This window comes from Sinohyriopsis cumingii, chromosome 7, assembly GCF_028554795.1.
Source record: "Sinohyriopsis cumingii isolate HCF-2022 chromosome 7, ASM2855479v2, whole genome shotgun sequence".
In the NCBI taxonomy this organism is placed as follows: domain Eukaryota; kingdom Metazoa; phylum Mollusca; class Bivalvia; order Unionida; family Unionidae; genus Sinohyriopsis; species Sinohyriopsis cumingii.
This window is the reverse complement of record NC_142967.1, coordinates 37,627,557-37,654,476: the sequence shown is the minus strand read 5'-3', so window position 1 is coordinate 37,654,476 and position 26,920 is coordinate 37,627,557. Positions and strand designations below refer to the sequence as shown.

The 26,920-nt window shown below is 38.1% G+C and overlaps 1 protein-coding gene across 2 annotated transcripts; it reads right to left on the bottom strand.

The window, feature by feature from the left end:
- Positions 1–4,825: 4,825 nt before the first annotated feature.
- LOC149795042 (grpE protein homolog 1, mitochondrial-like) lies at positions 4,826–15,158 on the bottom strand. Of its 2 annotated transcripts, none has more exons than XM_089964721.1 (3): positions 15,009–15,158; positions 7,971–8,142; positions 4,826–5,870 (listed from the first exon to the last, which is right to left on the bottom strand). In XM_089964721.1, the coding sequence occupies exons 1-3, from the start codon at positions 15,095–15,097 to the stop codon at positions 5,442–5,444; spliced, it is 690 nt and encodes a 229-aa protein (XP_089820847.1). In that variant the 5' UTR covers positions 15,098–15,158; the 3' UTR covers positions 4,826–5,441. The 2 variants fall into 2 exon arrangements, with proteins under 2 accessions (XP_089820847.1, XP_089820848.1); XM_089964722.1 differs by having other exon boundaries at positions 7,971–8,127; positions 15,009–15,128.
- Positions 15,159–26,920: the final 11,762 nt, after the last annotated feature.

The window sequence follows — 26,920 nt, the reverse complement described above, 5'->3', positions numbered from 1 at the left end:
TTACCGAATTAAGTCATTAATTCACAGTTGGACTCAAAAGAAAATCTTTTATCAGGTGGGTTGACTTCCACATAATTTAATTAAAAAATATGAGACACATGCAGAAGAAGTTGGAACAGAGCTTAACTACCCCCACCCCGTGTTCCCAACCACTCCACCTTGGGATCCAAGAGAAGAATTCACTGAATTGTGATGGCTATTTTCATGTTTATATAGATCTCCCTTCGTTTGTATATTATCTGTCAATGTTTGCAATAAACGATTAAGCTTCTGTGTATAATATTTGTACGTCGCTCTAACGATTGGCGATGTTCAAACGTTGCTGCACATATGACACACTGATGGGTCCTTTAGATCTGGAGTGGTCGTGACGCATAAAGATCACGTCATAGTATGAAACGTAAGCATTATAACGAAAGGACGGTAATTGGAGGAATGCTGTCCCTCATCAAGAATTGGTAGAACTGGAGTTCTTATGGGAGGAATTAAAAATAATATTTAAAAAAATTATTAAGATCTGTATCTTTCCGATTTTCGTTGCTACTGGAGAGATCCTGGTCAGATTGTATATTTTCTATTATCAGATACTGAGCAAAGTATACAAAACTTGTACTACACTGCACTCTAGTAATGTAATACAGACTAATTTGTACATATACCAAAGAGATAATTATTTCTACAACGTGCAATGAAACCCAACTCTGCCAGATATGTTCCAATCTCCTTCATCGTTTTGCGCAGAGAACTAGTTCAAAAACTAAAAGCTATTATATAACAAGAGCTAAATTTTTAAGGGAAAACCTGGGTTTCGTGGGTACATTGTTTTCAAAGTACTAGACTGCAAAACAGTTAAGTGCATGAAAATGGATAGCCCCAAAATACTTATAAGCACATTTATAACCTTCAGATATACTTCCAAGGTCATAGGTTGTTGTACTACACATGGCATCATTTACTTACTCGTCTGCCAGTTCTGCTGAAGATAAAGTGAGATTAACCTTAGGGATAGACTCCAGCATTGAAACACTTTAACCAATATGACAACATCGATTGTGTTCAATATCAGATACAATATTATACAATCTGACACAGAACTCTCAAGAAGCAACAATATTCTGAAAAATAGAGAAATTTATTGGATACACCAACTACATACTCTACAGCCAGGAGAGATCATGTTTTGTTTAAACAGGAGTCCAGGCAATTTTATTCTTTTTAAATTTAAATATGGGGAATTTAAATAATCTGCCCAGTTGTATGTCTGCTTTAACATCTTGGTACCTTTACTAATTAGGTACTTTAAAAGATAATCAAGGCTTGATACAGTGATCCTGTCTAGACTATCAATACACTTGATACAGTAATCCTGTTTAGACCATCAGTACACTTGATACAGTAATCCTGTCTAGACTATCAATACACTTGGTACAGTAATCCTGTTTAGACCATCAGTACACTTGATACAGTAATCCTGTTTAGACCATCAGTACACTTGATACAGTAATCCTGTCTAGACTATCAATACACTTGATACAGTGATCCTGTCTAGACTATCAATACACTTGATACAGTAATCCTGTTTAGACAATCGGTACACTTGATACCGTAATCCTGTCTAGACCATCAATACACTTGATACAGTAATCCTGTCTAGACTATCAATACACTTGATACAGTGATCCTGTCTAGACTATCAATACACTTGATACAGTAATCCTGTTTAGACCATCAGTACACTTGATATGTTTAGACCATCAGTACACTTGATACAGTAATCCTGCCTGGACTATCAATACACTTGATACAGTATTCCTGTCTAGACCATCAGTACACTTGATACAGTGATCCTGTCTAAACCATCAGTACACTTGATACAGTAATCCTGTCTAGACCATCAGTACACTTGATAGTGATTCTGTCTAGACTATCAGTAAACTTGATACAGTAATCCTGTCAAGACCATCAGTACACTTGATAGTGAGCCTGTCTAGACTATCAGTACACTTGATACAGTGATTATGTCTAGACTATCAGTAAACTTGATAGTAATCCTGTCTAGACTATCCCTACCCTTGATACAGTGATCCTCTCTAGACTATCAGTACACTTGATACAGTAATCTCTAGACTATCATTACACTATTTTGGATATAGCATATTCTTTTATACATGAATGCTTAGAATTTAATTCAGAGTCACAACCACTGCAGAGAACATAACAAATTAAAATAACTGCACTAACAAATGTCAACCTGTTATGGGTTTCTTCTTACTAGCTCCTAATTGAATCTACAGTCACAACAGCAATGTCCACAAATACAGGAATGAATATTATCCCCTTCCCTCAAGTTGCAGAATGGTGTCTGATGAAATTTCTAGTCAGGTTCAATTCATATGTATGGGGTCTGTATGGACCTATACAATTAGATTTTAAATCAGAGTTATTTTGTTGATGATTTAGCAATTTTGCATTTCAAGTATTAGTAACAGAAATTCCATCTCCCAAGTGTTCTCCTGTTCCATCAATACAGTCGCTGTAAAAGGTCACAAACTAACAAATGCTACTGACAGCTATTTTCTGAATTCCTTGGTTGTGCACATATGTTTGAACATCAGCGTCTATGTTAGGTCAAATCCACATAATATCAGAGTTCCTGCAGACATATAACAAATTCCATGACTTTTTAAAACCTTTTCTAGTACTATTTCACAAAATTCAAGGACCACAATAAAAACAGTAACTGATCATAATTGTATTTTGTTAGGAACAAGTTTTACAAATCAGTGCTTGGCACTCAAAAGAAATTAGCAGTTATCAACATTTTTAACTCTATTGTGAGAAGAAATTCCATGACCTTTCCAAAACTTTGCAAGGTTTCAAGAAATTCCACAAGTTTTCAATCCCTTGAAAATCTAATATTTCAAATTCCAAAATTTTTCCTGGATTTCAGGCCCTGTGGGAATCCTGTAATATTATAAAGTGTCTTTCATTGCAGTTTACACATCAGCATCCATATAAGAAAAATGTCCACATAATGTCACAAAGTGTCTTTCCATAAAAAGCATTTCATAATCTTGAACAATCTCGACATCATGGTTTTGTTCAGTTTCCATTCATAATAAGTTGTGACTGGAGCAGTTTGGTCGAGATATCCTACATTTCTGGCACCCCCTTTCACAGAGACAAAAATTGTAGCTAATAATATTCATATATATATATATATATATATATATATATATATATATATATATATATATATATATATACGACTACTACATTAATTCAGTAATACCTCGTGCATTCGCATTTCTGGATTCGCAAAATTTTCATTGGTACCCTCTACGTACGTTTTCTTTATTTTATTGAATTGTACCTTCGTTATATGACTTCTGTGACATATGAAGTTTACCTAGTTTACCTTCATGACAATGACAAAGAAAACGTCAGTCATTAAGTTTACAGTCCCATTCGTTACTTGGTTTTACCTTACTGCGAGTGCAAAAGAAAACGGCAGCCAATGAATTAGTATAGGGGTAATATTAGTATACATGAACCATACTGTAAATGCACTAGTGTGGCAAATACCCATTAGGCAATACTGTACTCTATTTTTACGCCAACTATTTATTTCTCTTTTTAAGGGTAATGTATTAAGCTAACTTTTAAATGAAATTAAAGTGCTTTAAGAGCATGATTTGGGTCATATTTAGGGTTTAAACCCTAGAAATAAGCATTTATTAGCATTTTTAGTGACTCGTACCAAACATTTGCGATTCCTCCTGATCTGCGACTGGTTCTGGAACCTAACCTCGCGAATGTTCGAGGTATTACTGTACTACAATGGAGGAAGCTTGTACCATTTCTACTGCAGCCTACTGAAGAATCGACACAGATATTTCAAGCTACACTTACCGAAGTGCAATAAATTTAGCAAGGATGGTTAGCTTAATGAGTATACATGTCCTTTTTGGCCTAGTTCAAATCTGACCTACCATTCCACCTTTAAGGAATATCAGCCCTTTTCCCAACATGGCCATGAACATTCCCACTTAACAAGCTGAATTAAATATTGCATGCTCAGTGGTCAGTCTACATGATGTGCTAATAACCTTATATCCAGCTGAACATGGAGAGGGGCAGGTATTTTATTCTGCATATTGCACATTTTAGGTGAGTTCAAAAATGGCCACATCCAGCGGTAATGTAGGAAAACAGCCTTTGCTGACATAGAGCTGAATCTTGATGATAAACATTAGCACTTAATTAACATGGATATATCAAGGCAGATCTTGATGATGAACATTAGCGCGTAATTAACATGGATATATCATGGCAGATCTTGATGATGAACATTAGCGCTTAATTAACATGGATATATCATGGCAGATCTTGATGATGAACATTAGCGCGTAATTAACATGGATATATCATGGCAGATCTTGATGATGAACATTAGCGCGTAATTAACATGGATATATCATGGCAGATCTTGATGATGAACATTAGCGCGTAATTAACATGGATATATCATGGCAGATCTTGATGATGAACATTAGCGCGTAATTAACATGGATATATCATGGCAGATCTTGATGATGAACATTAGCGCGTAATTAACATGGATATATCATAGCAGATCTTGATGAACATTAGCGCGTAATTAACATGGATATATCATGGCAGATCTTGATGATGAACATTAGCGCGTAATTAACATGGATATATCATGGCAGATCTTGATGATGAACATTAGCGCGTAATTAACATGGATATCATGGCAGATTACACATACTGATTATAACAATAAGAAAGAAAAAAACCCGAGCAAAATCCAATATTTTTAATTGATTTCTCAAACAATTCATATCAGTCTAATTCGTGACTAAACATTAATCAGAGTAGTTCATTAACAACCATTAACTTTTTTTTTTAAAAAAAACCTTTTAATGTTACAAATAACAGAACATGACAATTGGTATGCTGGGTAGACAAATATCAAGGTGACACAAAATTCAGAGTACATGAAAAAATTACTAATTAATAGTGCCCGAAGATTTGCTTTAATTACATCATATTTTCTCTTTCGATTCAGATTTTTCAAGTTCGAAGTTTTTGCTGCAGCTCTTTTTGCCCCAAGACAATATTTTGAAAAACTGTTATGAAGCAAACAGCATGCTAAAACTGCATGGCATAAATGTTTTGGGAAAAATCACTTTAAATTGTAACCCTGCATGTTTTCCTTTTGCATTGGCATATAACACATCTGCTTGTAATTTTAGAACAAATCAGTACCAATATCATTCCCTGAAGGATTCTGAATATTACACATGACAGACAACATTTTTATTAAAACAACAGCCACTACAAGAGAGGTCCATTCAATGAAGCCCTTACAATGACACTAATAACTTTTACAATCATTTTAGGATAATGAACAAAGATCACTTGAAGACCCCTACAAGAGCTGGACGTATCGTCCTATCTTGAAGTTTGTAGCCTGTTTTTGTTATCAAGGCGATGGTTCCAGTCTCCTTGTTTCCTGTCTTAGGAACTTCAAACAGAGCTTCGTGAACGAATGGATCAAATTTATCTCCCTCTTTGGGATCAATCTTGATCAGCCCATGTTTGATAAATACTTTTTGAAGTTCCACATCTGTCATTGTCAGACCCTCGAACAAATTTTTTAAGTGAATGTTCTGATCAGTAAGCTGTTCTTTCGGAACACTTTCGGTAGCCTTGCCCAAAATGTCTGCTACACTAATCAGGTCTTTACAAAATCCTTGTATCCCATATATTTTAGCATCATCCACCTGTTTCTTCATACGCTGACGTACATTTTCTGTCTCTGCCAATGCCCGCATATATTTATCCTGAAATAAGACAAAAGAACATCCATAAAGTATACGTCTCTCATTGGCAAACAAATTCATGTGCGATCATAATTATTCAATTCAGGTACATGGTTATTTTTGTTTCTCCAACATTGAAAAAAAATCAATATCAGGAATTTGCCCCCAAATCACCATTAAAAAATCAGAAGGCGAGAGTAAGGTGTTATATATCATGATAAAGATGTTTACTTTTGTTAGTTCAGTCCACTGTATGGTGCAGATTTGCATTTCTGCAAAAGATCATTTGTTTTTATTTGTCCTTGGGTGACAAATTTCCTAGCAAGAATAGCTTCCAGGGTTGATGCTAACAGGATGGCTCTTTGGCTGGTTTTGTTTTTTCTGACCATTGAGAATGCACTCTCAGCATTGCTGTTCGATATTGAAAGTATTGATAGCATTATTCTCCCAAGGGTTGGAGACAACAGTTGACAGATCCATCTTTTGTTCCTGAGAGCAACCCACTAAAGGATGACTTAATTATTTATGCAAGCGTTGCAGATGCGTCAACAATCTGAAGCATCGTTTAAGGACTTGGCCTTTTTCTCCAAATGAATGGAAGGAATCAACACTAATGACTTGCACGGAGTTTCAGCTTTACCAAATCTACATTTTCGATGCAGAACTGAATGAGAAAAGAGACGATCATCAGTGGCAGAATGCACGATAGGCCCCATGAGTCGATGTACGAATGAAAGCAAACTGCTATATTTTTTATCCCATTTCTTTTTCTTGGCTGGTGAAAGGTCATCAGTTATTTACTTTTCTTCTTTTTCATTTCTAGCTGAGAAACTTATCCATTATGACGTGAGATTTGCTGATGGGGTCAGATAAAGAGAGCCACACTGTGAGACAATCTCTTTGTATTGGCAGATGAAAACTGGAAATCAAGCCAGATATGGTAACATACTAACAATCATACCTGACACAGAAAAACCAGAAGAAACAGTGAAATGGAAAATGTGGTTTTATTAGAAAAAAAATACATAGTTTTCTTAAAAATCAGGGAATCAGGACGTAGGTCCAAAAATCATGATTCTCCCATTTTTTTTTAGTAGGGTTGGCAGGTCTGTAAATCCTCAGCACACTTAGAGCTCATGATAAATTTCAAGCAAAAGACATTCGAAAGTTTAGTCCAGACATGTGACATTGAATTAATGTTTTTGTACAGAAACTAAATTGTCTAGAAAAATGTGTCTTCTATAAAACATGGTCATAATACCTTTGAAGTCCTACCACTATCATGCACATCCTGCATTCCCAAGCAAAATGTTGGCCATAATAGTTAAATACTGTTATGCCACATATGCAGCAGTCACGCAGAGTGATCAACCGCTCTGGTGGCCTAGTGGTTAGAGTGTCTGCCTTCGAAGCGAAAGGTTGTGGGTTCGATCCCGGTCAAGTCATACCAAAGACATACAAAAATGGTACTAACAGTTCCCTCACTTGGCGCTCAGCAGTAAGAAGTTAGTGTTAGGACTGGTTGGCCTGGTGTCAGGCTAATGTGACTGGGTGGGACATCATGCTACATGTCTCCGGCATGATGCCCCCAGTGCTAGACATCACTATAAATTGTCACACTGCAGGCAGCGTAGCAATATGACTGAAAAATTGTTAAAGCTACATTAAAAATCCAAATCACACAGAGTAATCTCCCCTTGATACAGGGTCTAATGCCAAAATTCCATGTATGCTGTAACTGCAGGATCCATTTTATGATCAGGAAAGTGATACTGAACATACTGTACTAAAAAATTAAGATTCTTCTACAAATATGTTACCTGATCATAATACCAGACCTGCCAACATTTAAAATATCAAAATCAGAAATTTGCCCTAAAATCACCATCAAAATACAGGAGGTACAAGAGTGTGGTGTATATATCATGATAATGATGTTTACTTTTGTAACTGATCAACACTTTTCCATCACAGCATGACTGGCAAGCCTTTGAATTTTGCCACCCAACTATTACATGTGTACTATGAACTCCCGGTTAATTGATTTTCTGCATCCCCAATAAAAAATTAAGCATGATTAAGTGTTTACAAGACATCTGCATTGGTATAACTGGCACTTACTTTATATTCCATTAACTCTGTCTGCAAGACCTCTTTTTCTGCAAGGAGAGCTTTTTCTGCCTCAGTTGGTCCTTCTACTTTTTTCTCTGCTGATGCCGATGCTGCTACAGCTGGTTCTTCCGGTTTGTTGTTTGTCTCAGCTGCAGTTGTTGATAACCTATAAGCACCACATCTGAAATTTATAAACTATACATCACTATCACATAAATTCCGTAATTTATGTAGAGATCAGAACTTTCCGCCACATCTTTTTTTAAAATTAAAAGTGTTTGCTTCGCATTGGGTTTCGAGATTTTAAAGGGAAATCATAAAAAATATTAGGACAATAACATACTATTATTACCAGTGGAATACAGTATTTTTAAATACATTTTCCTACAACACTCTCTCACCCTATGAAGCCCCTTAATATTACTGAATAACCCCACTATAACACGGTTGTTGAGGTCCACAGAACCTGATTGTGTTACAGACCAAACCATATTGTAACCAACCAAGTCATTTAGCTGAAGAAAATGTTGCATGTAAAAACAAAAACAAAAACAAAAAAAGGGGGGGGGGTAATAAAAGCAGGCACGAAAGAAATGTGCTTTTGGCTAAATGAAGACAAAACTAGTTGAAATAAACTTGCATATTGACAACTTACCTTTATGTAGTACAGCCCATAATGCATTATGTACTGTACATGTATATGAAAAATCCATGAATTCAAGTATAAATCATGTAAACGGTAGTCCACTTTTGATCTATATCACATTGTCAACAAATTCATATCACTAAACAATTCACTATATTTTTGCAAGTAGAATGTAGCTATTGTTGTTTACATGCTATGTGAACATGTGCTTAAACAGGCCTAGAATCTGATCAGCTGGAGACAGCCATGGAAATGAAAAGATGTGAACAAATTAGAAAGTAACTTAACAGCCACAAAGATCTCGGTAACGCCTAATTACGTGTATCTGGATGCCAATTTTTGATCTTGGACGCAGAAAATCACTGAAGCAGGAGTCCTCCATACGCATGTAATAGGTGTGCAGCAAAATTCAAAGACTTGCCAGTCCTGCTTCAGCTACCTGCTTTGTGGGAAAATATATATATATATATATATGACAAAGAATGACAAAAAATATTACATTTGTTTTACATATATCCAATTGTTCTCTGGGTTTAAACAGACGTGTACCCTCCTGTTTTGATGAATAAAATTTAAATATGACCCATTTTTTATGTGCAGAAATTCTGATCTATATGTCTTTTTGACACATTGATTTGGGCCTAAACATCAATCTTGATTACCCTTGATTCACCTCCAGCTTATTATCTTACAAGGAATGTGCTGTCCATATCAAATTTACTGCAAGTGACACTGACTGACATCTGCTCAAAAACAATTTATACCTTGACGGTCAATAATATCGCACCAATGGAAAATATATATGAACTGGGCAGGCCCTGATTTCACACTTATATGCAAATGAATTAGGCTAAATTGTTTTGGGATCAAGTTTGAAGTGTATGTAGAGGAATAGGAAATTACGACATAACCGTACTGCCTTTTGATGAAATATCAGCACTGGAGCATATGGTAGCTTGCGAAGCTTCATTAGGCGGAATGTTTAAAAATTTGAAATCATTTATGACTTCACTGGATTCATTTCAGATAAAACGTCCAAGTTTTGTTTGATTGCACTTTAATCAGTTAGACAAAATGGGAAAATACAGCTTCACGTGAAGCCAGTTTTCATCGTGAGATTGTGTTTTATGGTAATCAATTTGCTTCAATCAGCAAACTGTTTAAAACCATCATTCAGATAAAACTGAATGGACATAAACACTCTGAACATTACAATGGCACAAAAAAGTATATTTTCTTTTCTGTCTCAGTCTTGGGAATGACCTGCCAGTGATGAGCTTTCTGACCCTTCGACTCCAAAAGAAACAGAAAGTGTCAGCTCTGAGAAGGAGGAGGAGAAGAATCAATCACTGAAATTTATTAGAAATTTTAGGCTGAGTGGAAAAGTGAACTGACTGACAACTCTGTGATGTACATCCTTGATATCTGAATAATATATCACCTTCATAGTTGTATTGGTATATTTTTGCATTTAAAATGATTTGAGCAATTGATAACAGAATATGCTGAGAACTTAAAAATTTAATAAAGGTTAAAAATAATCATCTGTTTCATATACATAATATACAGACAGTCACACATTGTTAAAAGAGTTGTTGTTGTTGGGTTTAACACCATTTTTCAGCACATGTTAGGCTATACACGGCGGCCAGTATTAATGGTGGAGGAAGAACCCTGAAAAGAACCACAGACACACGAGAAGCTACTGGCAAGCTTTCTCACATACCCACATTAGCCGAATCCGAGACTCGAACCCACGCAGACAGAGGTGAGATGGCAGTGATCCGTAACGGAGAGCGTGTTAGACCACTCTGCCACTCGGGGCCCCTGTTAGAAAGAGAAATACTTTTACAAACATCAGATTGTATGTTCCTGACAAAATACTGTACAAGCATTTCTCATTATTCAGCATGAGACAAAAAAAAATCTTAAACATCATTTGTTTCCAGCATTAACAAGGAATTACAGATATGGGATCATGGCTGTCCAAAAGAACTTGCTCTTGAAATTTTAGTTTGACTACTGAGATTTTCATTTTGAATCCCAAGATTTTGGGGTCAAGGGTAAACTGGCTCTTCAGTTTTCAAATCTACTGAGAACCCTGGTTCTGTATCATGAGCCTTCCTAGTGGAATCCAAAGTCAACAAATCATCAATTCATTAACAATTTTTTTTTACTGACAGTAAAAGTTTTAATAAGAGTAGAATGCTAGTGGCATGTGATGTAAAAACCACATATGGAAAAGCTTTTTTTTATTTAAATTATCTGGCGAATTAACCTATATTTTCACCATTGTGGTCACAAACCCTTTTATATATAATCCACCAGACAGAAGTAGCCCATCCTACTGCGTGGCGGAATAACAATTAACATGACGAAAGCAATTTCACAAGATAAAATGTTTAGCTTATTTTTTATTTCAGATTGTATCATTTTATAATTTATATAAATTTGCAGAACAGAAATATGTAAAGTTCTGATAGTAGAAATAACGGTAGATGACATCACACTTCAAATATTAAAGATGGATGCTGGACCTGGTAGATTAAAAGAATGTGTTTCATCGATTTTCTAGAGGTTGCCACCTGGTAAGATTATCTGTTTGTACTGATATTTTTTCATAACAGAAAATAATAGTGGAGAAGAGAATATTAGTAATAAAAGATAACACAGATTCTGCACCTTGTTCTGTACGATTATTAGATCCTAATGCATATTTACTGCAGGGTAGAAACTGGTAAAATGGGCTACTTCCGTCTGATGGATTTTATATGAAAGGGTTTGTGACCGCAATGGTGAAAATAAAGGTTTATTCGCCGGATTGGATTAATGACATAGTCCAATAGTCATGCGTTGGTGCATCACAGTCTTTTGAATGTCGATGTGTAGTTTTTCAGTCTCCTTGCGATTCTTAAGTGATAAAAGTCACATAAGAAAAGTCGACTCGAGGGTTGTGGTCACAGTTGCACTCCTTGTGTTCATTTATATTACCAATAACATGATTTCATGTTGTCCGAGATTTCGCCGTACTTTATCGATAAAACATTAGACTCCTGTGGATATGCACAGGTGCACGACGCGAGCTTGAAGTTGAGAAAGAAAACAATCATCTAAAGGAAAAAATCACACAGAGTTACAAAAATAACTTAGATTAAGGGTTTTTCATTGTCATTCTGTAGCTTGTTACAACAGTCCACTGCTAGGATTGCATATGTAAGGTTTTATCATTTGCCTAAGTACTTGCAGTAATGTTAGGCATTGGTTAAATAGTATTTGGTTTGCTGTTTTTTTTTTTAAAATTCATATTCACATGTCAGAAAGCTACTGGCAAGCTTTCTCACATACCCATATTAGCCGAATCCGAGACTCGAACCCACGCAGACAGAGGTGAGATGGCAGTGATCCGTAACGGAGAGCGTGTTAGACCACTCTGCCACTCGGGGCCCCTGTTAGAAAGAGAAATACTTTTACAAACATCAGATTGTATGTTCCTGACAAAATACTGTACAAGCATTTCTCATTATTCAGCATGAGACAAAAAAAAAATCTTACATATCATTTGTTTCCAGCAATAACAAGGAATTACAGATATGGGATCATGGCTGTCCAAAAGAACTTGCTCTTGAAATTTTAGTTTGACTACTGAGATTTTCATTTTGAATCCCAAGATTTTGGGGTCAAGAGTAAACTGGCTCTTCTGTTTTCAAATCTACTGAGAACCCTGGTTCTGTATCATGAGCCTTCCTAGCAGAATCCAAAGTCAACAAATCATCAATTCATTAAAAAAATTTTTTTTACTGACAGTAAAAGTTGTAATAAAAGTAGAATGCTAGTGGCATGTGATGTAAAAACCACATAAGGAAAAGCTTTTTTTTTTAAATTATCTGGCAAATTAACCTATATTTTCACCATTGTGGTCACAAACCCTTTTATATATAATCCACCAGACAGAAGTGAATAACAATTAACATGATGAAAGCAATTTCACAAGATAAAATGTTTAGCTTAGTTTTTATTTCAGACTGTATCATTTTATAATTTATATAAATTTGCAGAACAGAAATATGTAGTTAAAGTTCTGATAGTAGAAATAACGGTAGATGACATCACACTTCAAATATTAAAGATGGATGCTGGACCCGGTAGATTAAAAGAAATGTGTTTCATCGATTTTTTAGAGGTTGCCACCTGGTAAGATTATCTGTTTGTACTGATATTTTTTCATAACAGAAAATAATAGTGGAGAAGAAAATATTAGTAATAAAAGATAACACAGATTCTGCACCTTGTTCTGTACAATTATTAGATCCTAATGCATATTTACTGCAGGGTAGAAACTGGTAGAATGGGCTACTTCCGTCTGATGGATTTTATATGAAAGGGTTTGTGACTGCAGTGGTGAAAATAAAGGTTAATTCACCAGATTGGATTAATGACATTGTCCAATAGTCATGCGTTGGTGCATCACTGTCTTGAGAACGTCTATGTGTAGTTTTTCAGTCTCCTTGCGATTCTTAAGTGATAAAAGTCACATAAGAAAAGTCGACTCGAGGGTTGTGGTCACAGTTGCACTCCTTGTGTTCATTTATATTACCAATAACATGATTTCATGTTGTCAGAGATTTCGCCGTACTTTATTGATAAAACATTAGACTCCTATGGATAGGCACAGGTGCACGACGTGAGCTTGAAGTTGAGAAAGAAAACAATAATCTAAAGGAAAAAAATCATACACAGTGACATAAATATCTTAGATTACCCCCATGACCCATTCTGACATAGGACCCTCTCTATCATAATATATAAGAGAGAAGGTACGGAACTTCCAAATACTTTGTTCCACCCATGACTATTTACTTCCGCCATTTCCATTTTTAAAGGCACACGACCATACTATACGGCATGTTTTACTCCTGAGATATTTATCTATTCATCAAGCCATTATTGACGTTTCTGTATTGTACTAAACTGAAATTACAGGCTCCGAAATGTGCGTTTTTGGCTAACTTTTACTCTGAGACAAGGGCGTGCACATGTGAAAACCAGTGACAAGAACTACATGTACCATGTTTACGACTCTACGATGCATCCCTTCTTTCCTTAAGATTATTGTGGGTTTTTTTTCTCAACATCAAGCTTGCGTTGAGCACTTGTGTGGATAGGGATACCTAGTCCTACATGTAAGACATAGCACAATTTGATTTTGTTTAGGTGCTATGTCTTACTATCCAAATAACGACCTTGTATAGTGTGTTCCGATGTCTTTGACATCGGAATGAGTAATCAAAGTTTCAGGAACATCTCACACACTTGGCATCCTATATCGATATTTTCCCACTAATTTATGTGTAATTAATATACTTACTGTGCTGTCTTTATCCTGGTGGAATGAAAATATGACTAGCAAATGGATGCATTTTCACGTTCCGTTGACATACATTTGAATTTGTTGCAATGCGATGGTAGTCGAGGTATGCCGAAGTAAGTTCAAGTAGGTTCATTTGGGGATCTGTTTCTTGAACGAACGAACCGTTGCTAACAGTTCAAATAGGCACAATAATATATTTTTTTATTCGTTTCGTACAAAAATAATATTTCAACTTTATTCGATTTCGGCATTCTCGACTTTCAAGCCAACTGAAATGTAGGCCAAAGAAACTTGAAAATGGGTCCATTTCTTTGGTGAGAACTTGATTTTTATTAGAGAAAAGGCATCAGAGTAAGTAAAGTCTGACTAAAACATTATAACTTTACTTTGTAGAAAAGCGCCGTTATTTTAGTTGTCAGTTGGGTGAAATATTCCTGACTAACGATGTTAGTCGACATCAAAACACACTACACAGCGCCGTTAGTTATGCTGTAAGACCCTGACGCCCAAAACATAAATATCAGCGTCAGGTCTTACAGGTAGGACTAAGGGATACCCAGAAGAATGCCTGAGCTAAATATCGGTACCAATTTTATTAAGCTACGCAAAGCGTAACTTTAAATATCAGTGTTTATTCTTAAATAGGTCGCGCGAGCAAGGAGAGAAGTGTCCTCCCTTGTAGTTATTATATAATACATGTATGACAGGTCAATTTCAAGCAACGATACGAGCCCCTGTGCGTTGTAGGACTACTAAACGTTATGCTATTCCAATGAAATAAAATGTATATGATCGGAACAGCCCAGGCAAATCTACCCGACTGAAAGTAGCGTTTGGGCTGAATCGATTCGGGATGAAATCGTATCGGTCTAAATGACCACAAGTCAACTAGCCCCCGTCCCACCCCACCCCCAACAGAAAAAAGAAAATTATGAAGCTCTGTCGTTCTAATCAAACTCTTGTACACGTGTCTGAACAACACTGGAAACAAATCTGAGCAAAAGATAATTAATCGATTTACATCTTAACTTACCGATATATTGAAGAATTCAAAAACACAGATCGGGTACACTGTGAGAGTCCTCTCAAGGACCTCACGCACATGCTTCCGACGACGGCCATTACACTTGCATCAGTTAGATACTCGGAACAACTCGGCTATTTCTGCTGGACAAATTTTGTGTATGTCTTATAATGCGCAGTTAACGAATGGCGCAAAATGGAACAGTTTTATGGAATTATAAAATTTCCATTCCATGATACGTATTTGAAATTACTCATTTAATTAAAAAGTACTGAGTATCATTTGCTTGATACGTTTATTGTTAATTTTTGCAAAGAAATATTAAAAATATTACGACCTTTCATCACATTATGTCTAGATTTTAAGGACTCACGGTACTAATTCAACTCCAATAGTAAACATATGGAAACACTATCATATTCAAAATTCAATAAATTAAAATTTCTGGGTGCTGATGATGAGACTTATAATTCTCCATGCACATCTAACCTTGGTGCAAGCTTATGTGTGGACAACACCATATGAGCCGCGGCATTTTGTTTATCTACATGTGCATGAAACACGTTATTGATTCTGCACCAAATGAATCAGGTGCTACTTTCATTACTGAGTACTCCTGAGTCAAGCCTGTAAAAATACTAAAATTGCATCAGTAGTAATCTGTCTATATTTTTTTAAAATTACATATAGGATAAGCTTTTCAAAAGATATTTTTACTAAAATTTTAATTTTCATTATTAACCAATTATGGATCACCAAAGTGATTCCCTAAGCGTTATCAAATCGATCCAAAATCGCAATACACACTCTAGGGAACAATTCCTCGACAGAGCATGCCAATTAATCGACGATATCACCACAGCACATCAATTAGTCGAGCTCATGTGGATACCGTCGCACATTGGAATCTCTGGCAACGAAACAGCAGACAAAGTTGCAAAAACCAAACTAGGAGATCAAAACTCTATCAAGCTTAACTATAGCTCTACAGAAGCAATAAGCTTCGCACAAACATATATAGACCAAACATGGCAAGATTTTTGGAACTCCTCCACAAAAGGTAAAAAGCACCATGAAACCCCCCCCCCAAAAAAAAAAAAAACGTAGATAGGAACATACAGCTACCTAAGGGTACCTATTTAGAACAGAAAACCATAAACAGGATAATAACTGGAAAAACTAAACTAGCAAGCAGTTTTGGAAGGTTTATAGGACCCAAACCAGCAACCATTAACTGCTTTAACTGCCACACCACCGAAGATCTACACCACGTATCCAATATATGCCCAAAATATCAACCCGCTCGGAAAATATTTATCAAAAACCAAAAAGAGATTGGATCACCACACGCATACCCAGAGTTACTTATGGACTCTAATAAAAATAAACAATCAGCATATAAAAATATAAATCAATTCATAGACTCAGCAGGACTTAGGAACAAAATATAATTACTATCCCCACAAAACCAAAAGACCCAGTAACTAGCTAAATAAATTTAGAAGCCACCACATAAAAAACCATAACATATCATTCAATTTTATAAAAGTATTAATAAATAATTCAATTACGAAGCACATAGGACTCCGGTCTCTTGCTAAATAAAGTATAAATAACATTCAATCTCTAAAAACATCAATTAATAAATAACTTAAAGAGGTAATATCTAAAAACTTATAAATAACATAACGTAGGAAACACACCCTAAAAACCTCGACTAGTAATCCCATAATAACCTTGAAAATTTCTCTTCATACATGATATCTACTAAGAACCTCTATAAACAGCATAGAACATCCTCCCTCCTTTTAGAACATTTTAACGAAAAAGAAAAAAAAAATCTCGAAAAAAAAAAAAAAAAAAAAAAAACCACACCAGGCAAATGCAACAAGAAACCAGCGATGTAAAGCAAGCAGGTCCGTTCCCGAGCTCTCCTTCCCACTAATGACAGCCAACCATTCAACTGTAGGGACCTTTATGGACCCACAGATTGAGGCCAAACTATCAGGGTTCCTTGAATCCATAAAAGCCTGGGGGAGGTGGCACCATCCCCTTCCCCAGGAACAACTAGCAGGCTGCGGTGCAGTCAGAAAAAAGTGGCACATGCACAATTGTGCGAACGCTACTATAATTAAACTCAACAACAACAACCAAACCCACAAATACTTTATTATTTCTTCACCCATTTCTAGACTGGGTCACAGTTCTTCCGTATAATTAGTACCGTGTGTCCTTAAAGAATATTTGCGTCATATAAATAACGAAAATGATTTTTAATCATAATTCATCTCTTCATTTAATTATAGGTAAGAAAACTTGTTAAAAAGGTACTACCTAACTAATTTGTAAAGAAAAAGTACAAAATACTAACTTTGAAATAAATCTAAATGTTTTAATGTCATTTTTGGCACAAATTTGAAATAGTCAAACGAACCTGAAACGTAAAATGTACACTTTAATAAATCATATTATTTCATGCTACGTTACCTAAAACGTAATGCAAACAATAGATGACCTAAGGGTATAAGGTAAAAAGCAAGGTCATCACTTTCAGCCCTTTTGCTTTGTCACAGAATAAAGCAAGAAATAACTTGGTTTCGCCATAGAACGGTTTGATCATTTTTATCGTACATGCGCACAACGTTACCTAGGGTGGATAATTGTTTTTCTAGGTAAGCAACTGAACTAGCATGTATCTAGCAGTAGAGCGCGAGAGACACTAAAAGCACGATATGCACGGGTATTTTACCCATACTAATACTCACTCTCCTGTAGATTTAAGGCAAGTTTGTTTTCTAACTGACACACTGGTCTTTTGGATCATGTCAAGGAGTGGACGTTCTCCATATTTGTTCCTCAGCCAAAGGGCTATCTGTACGTATGTCTTATACGTATGTCTGTGCGCTCGGTGGATCGGGGGGTGGGGGCGAATACAAGCCGATACAAGTGTAGGGCCAACCCAAGAATTTGGGAGAACTGTGTGGTTTGTCAGTGGACACACTTGCAAGTTTTTATAAATATTTATGAATCATACGGCTGTACAAATGACCGAGTCATAGGTTTGTTTCAGTTGATTTTGTTTCAACTGAGTACAATTTAGTTATTTTCATTCCATGATACTATTTGTATCTTATTTGCATTCCATGAACTTATTTGAATCTTACTTTCATTACGTGAGAGTATATGAATCCTACCGTCATACGTTTGAATATATGAATAATTTCTTTTTGGTTTCCTATTTGTGAATGTTTGGATACAGTAAGTGAATGAAACGTTTAGTATATATATATATATATATATATATATATATATATATATATATATATATATATATATATATATATATATATATATATATATATATATATATATATATATATATGAATTCATTTTATAAATTCATTTCACAAATTTCCATCTTTCATCACATTGTGTTGTCATCTGATCCAAGCATCCATTCAGGTCTATCCTGTTACATGTGTATTAATTTTGTGCAGCAAACTGAAAAACGGGAAAACTGGCTTGAACAGATGAAGTATTGACAATTGATAGTTCTTTAATTAGTCGATCAGTAAAATCATTTTCGTTATTTCCATTCAAGTTCTATATTTTGTAACATTTCCTGTTTGTTATTTTGTTAAAAATGGGGTTCTTATGAGAAAATGGAGACCACCCGAGGTACCTACTGGTGACAAGTGGTCTGTAAACTATCAAAGTGTAGTTCCAAAATCGCAGACAGAATAATCATAATCTGGTCCATGAAACTCCTTTGGCTGGTCATTTATGGATCTGCACAACTTATCACAAGATCTTTATTAACTTTTATTGGTCAAAATTTAAAAGTGATGTCTGCAAATGACCAGCCTAAGGAGTTTCGTGGGCAAAGGAATTTCGGCATTTGTGACTCCTGATGGACGTTATCAATATAAAGTGATGCCGTTCGGGGTGAAAGGTTTGCCCAGTATTTTTCAACGTTTAATGAACATGATCACATCTGGTCTATATAATTTTGAAGCTTACATCGATGATATCATGATCTATAACGACACCTGGAAAAATCATTTAGCGACAATTCGGAAATTCTTTGACAGAGTCACTGATGCAAATCAGAGAATTAATTTTATCTAAATGTGAGTTTTTGCCGTGTTTGTGCAATATTTATAGGACATATGGTGGGACATGGGCAAGCTAAACATATAGATGATAAGGTTAAAGTTATCTCTGAATTCACTGTGCCTATCAGTAAAAAGCAACTGATGCGATTTTTGGGTATGGCTGGATACTTTCGAAACTTTACCTGGATGTCCCCGAATTGTTTCATTTACATGGATGCACCCACATTAGAGTGTCTATGTCGAAAGTATTGGAGCTCCTAAAGTAATTGTGGGCATAGTGAGAGAACGGTTAGTAGTGAATGGGGATACCCTAGCGTCAATGGGAATTAGCATTACAAAACCCCCTGGGACAATCTAGTGTCAAGGGAAATTAACATGGAGAAAAATCGTGGGACGGTTTAGCGTCAAAGGAATTTAAACAGGGTGGGACTTTATAGCGTCAAGGGAAATTGAACATGGGATTTTATTTTTTTTTAAATTTTTTTAAAAAAGGGGTAGGCAATTGAAAGGCTATCTCTTTTCGAGAAATATGGCTGGCCCTGAAAAGGGCCTTTGGGTTTATGTTAATATTAATATTAACATAGATGGCATCTGTCACATCTTCTTCTTCTTCTTCTTAAACTCTTTCTAACTGCCGGTCCATACACAAGTACCCTCTTGAGACATCCTTGTCTTTCTATGTAAACTCTTCTCATCCATTGACTAGTATCTGTCCTATCAACAACAGTCCACTTGGACCTGACATACATGAGCATGTCCGTCCTAAACATCATGGAAGACACAAGGGTGGATGACTCAACTGTGGTCCACATCTTGAAGCGACGAGAATAGGTGAATCAATGCAGTGAACTGCGCTTATTTATAGGTACAGGAAGGATTGAAACGGATTGAATTCATTCACCAATCCGAACACGCGTTACAAAATTCAGTCAGCTCGCATCCAATCCGAAGAGAGCAGTCTGTGACGTCACGTGGTCTATATAGATTCGTTAGCGCTTGTGTGCAGTCAGTCTATGCGACAGTGATTCAACATGACGGAAACTCAGAAAACGATCCATTGGGGTGCACCAGCAGGGGAGACTGCCCAAGGGAAACCGGACTTACTTTCAGAAGAGGTACATTGGGATTTTGTGGATTTTCTTACCTCGCAAGAATTTGTTCCGGAACCTTCGTTACCTTCTTCATTACCGCAAGTGGAGAATTTTAGACAGAGACAGAAAGAAGAATTGGAGAAATTTATGCAACGACAAAAGGAAGCGGAACAAGCTTTTCTCCTACAGCAACAGCAACAGCAACAAGAAGAGGTAAGAAAAAAACAACAACAAGAAGAAGTAGCAGCAAAGAAACAAGAGGGTGAAAATCAAACGGCTACGGTACTGTTGGACATTTTAGCGGAGTTAAGAAGTCTGAAACAAATGTATCAGACTTCTTTATCACGACCGAAGAGAATACGACCTTCCCGAGCTAAACACGCCAACCCTGTGTCTAAGCCTATCGTACCACCCTTAGTGATTTCAACCCAATCATCAGAAGTAGGCCTCGGCCGTGGCAAAGGCTTAAGGCAGTTAAAGTTGATTGGTTAAACTCACCCCTACACCAAAATAAAAAGGCCCTTTTCAGGGCCACCCACTTCTCTCGAAAAGAGATAGCCTTTCAATTTGCCAATAACTCAAAAATCAACAAAAAAAACAAACCATTTTACCCTTATAGTACGTGTCTGTGTATGAGTGCGTGAGAGAAGCTTCTTATTTTAAAATCAAAACTCAAAGACACTTACCTTATATCATTTATGTATTCTTTTATCCATTTTTTACAATCCAATTCACAATTCACCACAGAACACTTTAATTAAAAGTTCATTGACTTCTTCTTTCTCCTTGTTTAGTCTCTCTGTTTTTTTAATTTCTTCACCGTTTTTTCCTCATTTTCTTCCCTTCTTCTTTTCTTCTCCTGTTTCTTTGCCTCTTTTAAATAGAATTGTCTTCTTTCTTCCTCTTCTTCCTCTGAAGAATCCCTCTCTTCTTTCGAAGAATCCCTCTCTTCTTCTGAAGAATCCTTCTTTTCTTCTGACTCCTCTTGTTTCTTTTTTGGGCAATCTGGAGACCAATGTCCTTTTTCTTTACAATAATAACAGGTATCTTGACTTTTGTCTTTTTTAGCCCCTGCTTTTTTTCTTTTTTGACGGTCTGGACACTCTGAAGACCAATGCCCTTTCTTCTGACAGATATAGCAAGTATCCTGACTCTTATCTCGAAAGGAAGGAGAGTAGTCCGTCGGCTGGTCTGAAGAGAATTTTCTAATGACCCCTCGCAAAGCTCTGACGAAACGTTCCATCTGGGTAGTCTCTTCCATCGTTCTCCTCGGTTTGAGAGTGAAATGAATAGTGAAAGGACAAGACACACCCTTTTTATATACGCTGGTTTGCCATGACTATAAATTAGTCTATGGTGTTTGAACTTGAGTCATTTGACGTTTTGCACTCAAGATGAAACGATCCTATTCATTCGAGAAGAAAGAAGAAGAAGAAAGTAAGAGGCAGAAACGTGATCTATCGCCTCGTACCAGGGCTGAAATCTTGGCACAAATTCATGCCAGTGATTTTGAAGAGGACATGAGTGAACCAGAATCCGAACCCTCTAAACCAAGTTCACCACCCTTAGTCAACCCTGAAAAGTACTATTCCATTCGAGAGACGGAAAAGCGCTCCTCTAGAAAATTTAGAACCACGGCTTACACCTACACGGTGAAGTTTAAAGATTTCAAGGCAGACGTACCCTTGGAGAAAGCAGAAGGGTTTATCACCGAGATGTGGGATTCTTTGCTCACCTCACTCAAGCGACAATGTCAACCCAAAGAAGACGATCGCTTGACACTATCCATAGATCACGACGGTTTGAAATCCCCTGTTTGGATCGAGTTTAGCAGACCCGCAGAACTAACCCCTTCCAAAGTCATGGACAAGATTCAACACGTACAACAATCTAATGACCAGTTTGACATCACCGATGGTAAAGCCACACTGAAAATGGCTCACGTCTCTCCTCCTCAAGGGACTGGACGCAAAAAGATGTTATTGGTGGACGACCTTCGCAACACCAAAACAAGTCTCGTCCGAATTAACAACCCTCAAGACCAGATGTGTTTAGCCCGTGCCATTGTGGTGGGACGAACCTATGCCAACAAGAACGACACGGTAGAATGGAAAAGAACCTGGAAAACTATTCAACAATCCGACCGAGCCAAACAACGAAATGAAGCAGAACTCCTGTTACAACAAGCCGGACTGTCCAAAGACACACCCTGTGGCATTCCTGAGATGCAAAAATTGCAAGATGCCCTAGCTCCACGCTACACCTTGAAAGTGCACCCTCAAGAAATGCGTGGAACTCTGTTGTTTCGAGGCCAAGATTTTAAGGACGGAAAATACATTCATGTCTATTATCACGATGAACATTTCGATACCATTACCAGTATCACTGGATTCCTGGGATACGGTTATTATTGTGAGAAATGTGACTATGGTTATAACAATCGAGAGCAACACAAACATTGTGGATGGAAATGCTCAGGATGTTTGGCCTCTCCACCCTGTCTGAGCGAAGAACCAGTGCCTTGTTCAACTTGTCGGCGCACGTTTGTCAGCCCTACCTGTTACCAACAACACTTGAAAACACAAGGTTCACAGAAGAAATGCGCTTGTCAACTCCTGAGATTGTACCCTGCGTGTAGACAAGGCATACGTACCAATAGTACCAAGGCACACGTATGTTCAGGAAAGAAAAAATGTCACATTTGTCACCACATCGTGGACTTGGAACACCAATGCTACGTGCAAAAATACCAACCCCCACCAGAGAAAGAGGACGGTCACAAGAAGAAAGGCAATTTCATCTTTTTCGATTTCGAATGCATGCAAGAGACTGGCATTCACATTCCTAATTTCTGCGTGGCTCATCGAGCGTGCGAGAAGTGCATTCAAGAACCTATCTTCAGTCATTGCCCTCACTGCAGCAAGATTCCTGGAGGGCGTGAAAAAATCTTTCGGGGACCGAACACGTTAGCCGATTTTGCCCGATGGGTCTTAGACCCCATCGACAAGACGTGGAGCCAAGAGGACATCGAACGTTACGGAGATTGTCATCGTCATGCCACGGTGATGGCTCACAATTTCTCCGGATACGATGGACAGTTTCTTTTGAGATACTATACGGAACAAGGCACCGAGCGTCCTAAAGTGACTTTGAACGGAGCCAAAATCATTTTCATGCAAGTGGGACAAGTACAGTTTAAAGATTCGATGAGCTATTTGGCCATGCCTTTGAGTCGAATGCCTAAAACGTTTGGAATGACAGAAATGGCTAAAGGGTACTTTCCACACTTTTTCAATACGGAAGCCAATCAACACGCCGTTCTACCCCATTTACCTGAGGCTCACTATTACGACCCCAACAACATGCGTACCGAACAACGAGAAGCTTTCAACGCTTGGTACCAAGCTCACGCCTCGGACCCTTTCGACTTTCTGGAAGAAATGCTAAAGTATTGTCGTTCCGACGTGGACATTTTACGGCGTTGCTGTGGAAAATTTCGAGAACTGTTCATGGAACACGGAGGGGTCGATCCTTTGAAAGAAGTTTGCACCATTGCCAAAGCGTGTTCCTTAGTGTATCGACAACGATTCATGCCTGAAAACACCGTGGCTGTCATCAGTCCTCAAACGAACCACTTTGTCAAACGTCAATACTCGGTCAAAGCCCTACGTTGGTTACATTACTTGTGCGACAAGGAAGACAAATGGATTCAGCATGCCCGCAACGGAGGAGGCGAAAAGACTATCGGAACGTATTCGGTCGATGGCTGGGACTTAGAAAACCCCAAGATCGTGTACGAGTTTAACGGTTGCTTATTTCACGGATGTCCCGTCTGTTACCCTGACCGTGACACTAAAAATCAGTTTTTACAACGAACCATGGAAGACTTGTACCAGGACACTTGTCAGCGGCGCCTAAAGTTAGAACAGGAAGGATACCAAGTGGTGTAAATGTGGGAACACGAGTACGATCACCGTATGAAAACCGATCCCGAGTTTAAACGCCTCGTGGAAAATTACAAGCTGATGGACCCCCTGAACCCGAGGGATAGTTTGTACGGAGGAAGGACCAATGCCACCTGTTTGCTGTACCAAGCCGACGAAGAGAAAGGAGAAGAAATCAAATACTTGGACGTGTGTTCGCTGTATCCCTACGTGTGCAAATATTGTCGATTTCCCGTAGGGCACCCGCAATTGCTGACGGAACACATCGACCTGAAAAACATTCGACAATACGAAGGCTTGATCAAGTGCAAAGTTTTGCCTCCCACGAACCTATACCATCCCGTCTTACCTCACCATTGTCAAGGCAAACTGATGTTTCCCTTGTGCCGTACTTGTGCAGAAACGTGCAACCAGGACCAACCTTGCCATAACAGCCAGGAAGAACGTGCCTTGACGGGAACCTGGGTCAGCGTGGAATTGTTCAAAGCTCTGGACATGGGATACCAACTGTTAGAAGTGTACGAAATTTGCCACTTTCCCAAGACACAACAGTACCACAAGGGTGACCCTACTCAGAAAGGCATTTTCGCCGACTACGTGGATGCCTTTTTGAAACTGAAACAAGAAGCCAGCGGCTATCCTTCCTGGTGTCACACTCCCGAAGACCAAATACAATTCAAAGAGAAATATTACGAACAAGAAGGCATCTCTTTAGACCACATCGAAAAAAACGAAGGCAGGCGATCGTTTGCCAAAGTGATGTTAAATTGCTTGTGGGGTAAAATGGCACAACGACCGTGTTTACCCAAGACGGAATATTTGACAGAACCTTCCCGCTACTTCCAGATGATTCACGACAAAACCAAATACATGAAACACGTGGACGTCGTTCATGAGGATTTGATCTTGGTCAATTACGAAGAAGATCTGGACTTTGTACAAGACGACCCTTTTGGAAATGTCATCATTGCGGCTTACGTGACAGCTCATGCTCGCTTAAAATTGTACGAAGCTTTAGAACTGTTAGGGGAACGCGTCCTGTACTTTGACACGGACAGTTGCATTTACATCCATCACCCGAGTCAACATCACCCTGACATCGAAGGAGACCGTTTAGGAGCCTGGACAGACGAGCATCCCGACGACAAGATTCTAAGTTTCGTCAGTGGCGGACCCAAAAATTACGGCTACGAATACCGGGTCAAACAAAGAGAAGTGCACACGACGTGCAAAGTGAAAGGACTGACTCTGAATCATCGTACCAGTCGAGTGGTCAACTTTGGGGTATTGAAAGAAGCCTTGCAATCAGGAGAGGATGGAAACTTTAAAGTGACCACCTATCAACCGAACAAGATTGTACGTTTACCCACTCACCACATCGTCAGTCGACCCTTGGAAAAAGTCTATGAAATTGTGTACCAGAAGCGAGTGCGACTTCCCAATCACTTTACGTTGCCGTACGGTCACGTCGGTATTGGTCTGTATATGAAGAGGAACCCTAGGCAAGATCGATAGTTCATTGTTCATTGAAGTATCTTACCATGTCGTTGACGAAGAAGAAACCAGATTGGTTAGGAGTCAAATGTTGGACATCACCGAGACCAGGGTTTTGAGGCTTGGGCACAACAGGTGGCCCAGTATGCACGAGAGTTATTCAAGGAAAAAAGTTACTTTTCAACCTGTGTTAGTGACGGTGCCAGAAGAACCCGTCACCCAGGACAGGACTGTCGTGGAAAGGCCTGAAAGACCCTTTCGGGAGGACACTTGTGTGACCTTACCCCCTACTATAGAACTGGTTAGAACTTTACCCAAAACATGTGGTTGTTGTACAGACACTTGTTTTTATTCCACGTTCATGGTTATCATGTGCCTTTTATTCTTGTACTTAAGCCTTTGGTTTTTATGTATTTTTGTCTTTCGTATTCATGTTTGAAAAAAAAACATTCAATAAACGTGTTCTGAAAAAGTATATAAACTCTTGTCTTGTTTGTTTTCGTGTCACAAGTGACATTCCTCACACTATGGCTACCTCTGCTGTCTCTGCTCCCTCTTCCTCTACTGCCAAAGTCATCGACGAACACTTAGATCGTGCCAGTTGGGAGGCTTTGTATCTTCGCCATCCCTTTAACATGCTCATTGCTGGACCTAGCGGTTCGGGCAAAACCGAATTCGTCAAACGTTTGATCGAACATAAACATCATTTGATCGATCGGCCACCTCAAAGGATCGTGTGGTGTTACAAAGAGTGGCAATCGGCGTACAACCTCTTGCGAGAAAGTCAAGGCGATTCCATCGTGTTTTTGGAAGGCATTCCTGAAGAAGACGACGGCATCGTCTCTGACTTCCGTCAAACCAATTTGGTCATTTTCGACGACATGTTAGGAGAAGACGAAGAAGAAATTAAACTGTGGTTCAAGCGCAAAGGGCATCACCGTAATGCCAGTGTCGTTTACATCACCCAAAATTTGTTTCAACAAAGTAAAGCCCATCGCACCATCAGTCTCAATGCGCATTACGTGGTCTTGTTTAAAAGCCCTCGAGATAAATCGCAAGTGCAAGTCTTAGCCAAACAGTTAGGAACGCCTTGGCTGACTCAGGCGTACGACGATGCCACTCAAACTCCACACGCCTGTTTACTCGTCGATTTGAAACCTACGACACCCGAGGATTTGCGATTTCGTACCCACTTGTTTCACCACTGGTGCCAAGACGGAGGGCCTGTCCTGTACACGTCTCCGTCCTCGACTTCATTTCACTCCCCATAAAAAAAT